The sequence below is a fragment of the Myotis davidii genome, unplaced genomic scaffold (assembly GCF_000327345.1).
Source record: "Myotis davidii unplaced genomic scaffold, ASM32734v1 scaffold1059, whole genome shotgun sequence".
NCBI lineage: Eukaryota > Metazoa > Chordata > Mammalia > Chiroptera > Vespertilionidae > Myotis > Myotis davidii.
Window position 1 is genome coordinate 373,978 of NW_006290038.1, and position 5,221 is coordinate 379,198.

The 5,221-nt window shown below is 64.9% G+C and overlaps 1 protein-coding gene across 1 annotated transcript in view; it reads right to left on the reverse strand.

Annotated features, from left to right (window-relative positions):
- Window positions 1-5,221, reverse strand: part of OLFML2B (olfactomedin like 2B) — a 21,738-nt gene that overhangs the window by 7,470 nt on the left and 9,047 nt on the right. Inside the window, exon 4 of the mRNA XM_006763181.2 lies at window positions 3,187-3,366. Within this exon, the coding sequence (XP_006763244.1) occupies window positions 3,187-3,366 (180 nt within the window). The remainder of the gene's footprint in view (window positions 1-3,186; window positions 3,367-5,221) is intronic.

Here is a 5,221-nt window from a genome sequence, read left to right on the forward strand (position 1 = left end):
AGGGGGCACAGGGAGGCCAGGCCACCAGTCAGGCACAGGGGACACAGCGGCCAGGCCACCGGTCAGGATCAGGGGACACAGCGGCAGGTCAGGTGGGGCAGCACTGGAGCCCAGGCAACAGCAAGGACAGACTCAGCCTTCGTCTCAGAGCCAGGGCTCCTGTCGCTACACCGTGACCAGCTCACTCCCCTCGTGGCTCCTCCGAGGCAGGGACTGGGCCATCAGCCCACTCACGGATCAGGAGACAGGCACACAGGCTCCTGAGCAGGGCCGGGGCCAGTGCGCTCAAAATCAGGGCCCCAGGGCTCCCGCTCCTGAGGGCAGTGGCCCATCCAGGAGGTGGTGCGGACCTCGGGGTGTGGCCCAGCCCTGCTCTCAGCCACTGAAGCCCCAAAAGGCCCCTCCGAAGAGGAGGCACGGCCCGTCCCCCGGGCCCGTCAGGCGGTGGCAGGGGGAGAGCAGAGCCACTTGGAAACAAGCCTCTACCCAGATGCCTGAGCCCGAGGGGCAGAGCGGCCTCAGAGCCACTGAGCTGCTGGCGGCCACCGCCTCGCTGCCCAGGAGGCCTCTCTGCTGACTAAGGTCTGGCCTGGAGGAGGCTGGGCCCTCCCAGCCACAGACACCGCCCTGGCTGCCGGCATGAAGAGACCGAGTCCTGGAAGGCACGGGTCCCGGCTGGGGCCTGAGAGGCGCTCACCCTGCCGCCCCTGCCTCCTGTCTCTGGCTGTCGAGGTGACCTGGGAGTCAGGACCAGAGGTGCCAGAGCTACGTTTTCGTGAGCACCTCGTGAGGTCAGACATGCCTGTGTCTGTCTCACCACCGCTCTGCAGGCCGGCACTGTGCTCACTTCAGGGGGCGCCGGGCCAAGCAGCCGTCTGGTCCAATGCCAGCCAGTCAGAGGCTGCGGGGCTCCTGAGTCCACAGCCTCCGCAGGTCAGGCGGCTGCCCCAGAGCCAGGCTCTCCCTGCGGACCCACAGGCCCACAGCGTGACCCCGGGACTCCAGAACCTCGTCCGCGTCCCCGGTGCCCGCAGGCCTGGGGACCCCTTGTTTCCGCTGGACAGAGCTGCCTGACTCCAGTGCTGCCCCACCCCTGACTCAGACGCTGCGAGCTGCCCCCTGTATCGCTGGGCTCAGGTGCCCCCTGTATCGCTGAGCCCAGGTGCCCCCTGTATCGCTGGGCCCAGGTGCCCCCTGCGTTGTGTTGGGCCCAGGTGCCCCCTGTATCACTGGGCCCAGGTGCCCCCTGTATCGCTGGGCCCAGGTGCCCCCTGTATCGCTGGGCCCAGGTGCCCCCTGCGTTGTGCTGAGCCCAGGTGCCCCCTGCGTTGTGCTGAGCCCAGGTGGCCCCTGCGTTGTGCTGGGCCCAGGTGCCCTCTGCATCTCAAAAGCCCCCGTCCCCCGGGGCAAGCCTCAGGAGCGGCTTTAGTTCCGGGCTCTGAGGGACGGGCAGGGCGCGGCGCCCTCTGGGAGCCGCGGGGAAGAGCACAACCTCGCACTGGCCCGGCCAGAAAGCGTCACCCCTGCATTCCTGGCACAGGCCTCGGGCCGCCGTGGTTCTCTCATCCGTTATCCAAGACTCTGCGTGTGATTTCAGTTCCTGGCGTCTGGCTGTCCCCTCTCCCGCCCGCGCCCAGAGCCCTCACCTCCTCCAGGCCAGGACCTTCTTGGTGAGAGGCCTTCCAACTGCCGTCCCCCCCACCCCCCCATTCTGAGAAGCCGAGAATCGTCTACAACAGTCCCCTCAGCCGGGCTCATTGAGGGGCGGGTGAGAGAGGACGAGCCCAGCTGGGCCCTCCCTCGCTGGTCCTGGCCCTGTCCCCACAGCGGGTTGGGTGGACTGTGCTGACCACAGTGTGATGACTGGGCCTTGGGGGGACAGGCCTCTGCTGAGCAAGGAGGGAATTTGGGAGTCTGGCTGGTTTGCTGTTTGCCCTCAGGAAACCTGAGCTGGTTCACACCACACGATGCGTCATCGAGACCACGGCGAGCTCAGCCTGGCCGCCGGGGCAGGGCCAGGGGCGGCAGCAGCCCACACTGGGCAGCGGCGGGCGGGGGAGCCCAGGGCCACGGAGGTGCCCCCAGGTTCTCTTCCAGCCCACACGTCCTCCCCTGGGGTTCCGAGCTCAGACCTGCTCCAGCGGCCCCGCAGGCAGAGCAGGCACTGCCCGGCAGCACGTCGGCCCGACATGGGGTGTGTGTGATGGCTGAAGGAATGTGATACTTCCCCAAAGCATCAAGCAGTCGTCACGGGCAAAGCCAGGAAACGAGAGGCCTTCCTCATCCCTGTTCTCTGGTTTGGAACGGGTTTGTTCTGAGTCACGCACTGGGCAGGGTGCAGGCGCCATACTGTCCACAGGGCTGAGCTGACTGCTGTCCTGCCCTCGGAGCACATGTGCCCGGTTCCCCAAACCGCGGCGCTGCCCACCCGGCACCCCTGAAGGAGCTGCTCTGCCTACGAGTCCCAGGCCAGGGGGATGAGCGACCCAGGCAGCAGCGTCCTATGGACAGCGCCGCCCGGCCCTCCCAGGTGACCGCAGCCTCGGCCCTGCCCCGCCCACGCCCCGCCTGGCTGCCTGGGGGAGGCCCCTGCGTGGTGCACCTGGAACCCCTCTGCCGTCCACCTGGCGTGGCCCCAGGAAGCACGTGAGGCGCTGTCACGGCCGCCCGCCAGGGGCCAGCGCCTCCCCACCGCTGCCCTGGGCCTGGCGTCTGCACCCGTTACCCGCTGGTCCTCCACTCACTCAGGTGAGCTTCCTAGTTCATGCTGTTTCTTGGTCATCCATTTAGGGGACAACCCGACACATTAAATGGTATCACATGTCACCCCAGCACATGAATGCAGCGTAGGAACTGAAGCTGGAGCAAACGGGTCGCAAATGGGAGGAACTTGAAACAAGTGGGGCGTTGGATGTCGATCAAGTCGCGTCAGACAGTGTCCGTTACACGGGTGACGGTGTGCTGCGACCCCCACCACCACTTCCCGCTGAGCCAGGGCGACTGCGAGCTCTCCTGGCTCTGGCTCCTCACCGGCCCCCCCCGCGTGCCAGCGGAGTCCTGCCCTCACCACTGACCCGCGGCCCTCTCTGGGCCTCAGAGGTGCCGAGGGACAGGGACCCGGTGTGCGACAGGATGGGATGAGCTCGGTGCCCCTGCCAGGCGCTCATGCTGGGGGAGGGACGGTACCTCGGGGTGGGCGTAGGCGGCGGCCGCGTCCCTCTGGAGGGCAGAGCCTGCCTCCGCCTCCGGGAGCCCAGCTGCCGCGTCCCGGGAGCAGTTCTTGCCGCGCTGGCTCATCTCGGCACGAATTCCTTCCACGTCCTCTTTGATTTGCTCGTTTTCCTTGGTGAGGTTTTTAGAAACTTCCTGAGAGAAAACATTTAAAAAGAGGGTTCCTCACTGCGCTGAAGACCAGCAGGAGGTGCTGCCATCTGCTCAGAGCACAGACCTGCCAGGCAGGCGGGACACTGGCCCAGAAGCCATTGGGCCCTGAGTGTGTCCAGCCCTGCGCTGAGGAACCGTCCAGGCCCCAGATCTTGGGTCCCACATCCCAGGCCCCACATCCCAGATCCCAGGCTCCAGGTCCCAGATCCCACATCCCAGGCCCCAGATCCCAGATCCCAGATCCCAGATCCCAAATCCCAGGCCCCAGGTCCCAGGCCCCACATCCCAGATCCCACATCCCAGCTCCCAGGTTGCCGCGCTGGCTCATCTCGGCACGAATTCCTTCCACGTCCTCTTTGATTTGCTCGTTTTCCTTGGTGAGGTTTTTAGAAACTTCCTGAGAGAAAACATTTAAAAAGAGGGTTCCTCACTGCGCTGAAGACCAGCAGGAGGTGCTGCCATCTGCTCAGAGCACAGACCTGCCAGGCAGGCGGGACACTGGCCCAGAAGCCATTGGGCCCTGAGTGTGTCCAGCCCTGCGCTGAGGAACCGTCCAGGCCCCAGATCTTGGGTCCCACATCCCAGGCCCCACATCCCAGATCCCAGGCTCCAGGTCCCAGATCCCACATCCCAGGCCCCAGATCCCAGATCCCAGATCCCAGGCCCCAGCTCCCAGGCCCCAGGTCCCAGGCCCCAGATCCCAGGCCCCACATCCCAGGCCCCACATCCCAGGCCCCAGATCCCAGGCCCCACATCCCAGGCCCCAGATCCCAGATCCCAGATCCCAAGCCCCAGATCCCAGGCCCCAGATCCCAGGCCCCAGGTTCCAGATCCCACATCCCAGGCCCCAGGTCCCACATCCCAGGCTCCGAGTCCCGGGTCCCAGGCCCCAGATCCCAGGCCCCGGTCCCAGGCAGTATTTTTGATGCTTGGCTCCAGCAGCCCCCCGGAGCCTGGCTTTCCCAACCTAATCATGTGATTAAGGTCAAATGTGGCAGAAAGAAAGGCACTGAGTACTCCTGGGAGCTCGTCCTGGGGAGGGGAGGCGAGGACAACTCCCACTGGAGGGAGGCCATACACAGGGGGAAGAGGAGCTCTGGGCATGGCACCTGTGAGCGCACAGGGCCCAGGAGGGGCGTGGACCGGGCAGCAGAGGCCCTTCCCGAGGTGGTGGTGCTGCGGGGTCTGAGTCACGGGCAGCCGTGGACAGGCTCCGAGGTGCCCTTTCTCCCCTCAGTTTAGAGCCCTGAGCTGCACTGCGGTCCACATTGTCCTGCTCTGGCCGCTTCTAAGGTTCCCACGAGCCTCTGAACTGCCCATGCTCTGTCCTCCTAGGCCAGTGATGGTGAACCTTCTGCGCTCGGCGTGTCAGCGTTTTGAAAAACCCTAACTTAACTCTGGTGCCGTGTCACATATAGAAATTTTTTGATATTTGTAACCATAGTAAAACAAAGATGTATATTTTTGATATTTATTTTCTATATTTAAATGCCATTTAACAAAGAAAAATCAACCAAAAAAATGAGTTCGCGTGTCCCCTCTGACGTGCGTGCCACAGGTTCGCCATCACTGTCCTAGGGCCTAGGTTGTGTGCAGGGGCAGCCAGCAGGTGAGGTGGAGCCGGATTTGCTTCCTGTCTTTGACACACAGACGAGGCAGCCTGCGATGAGGCTGTGTCCTAGAGGGCAGTCAGGAGCCCGGGGTGGGGCGGGGCGGGGCGGGGGGATGTGACACAGACACCTGGTGTGGGCTCCGGCAAGTCCGGCCACGTGTGGCCATGGGAGGGCTCGGGGTCCCCTGGGCGCAGGCCATGCAGCCTCTCTGACTGCACAGAGCT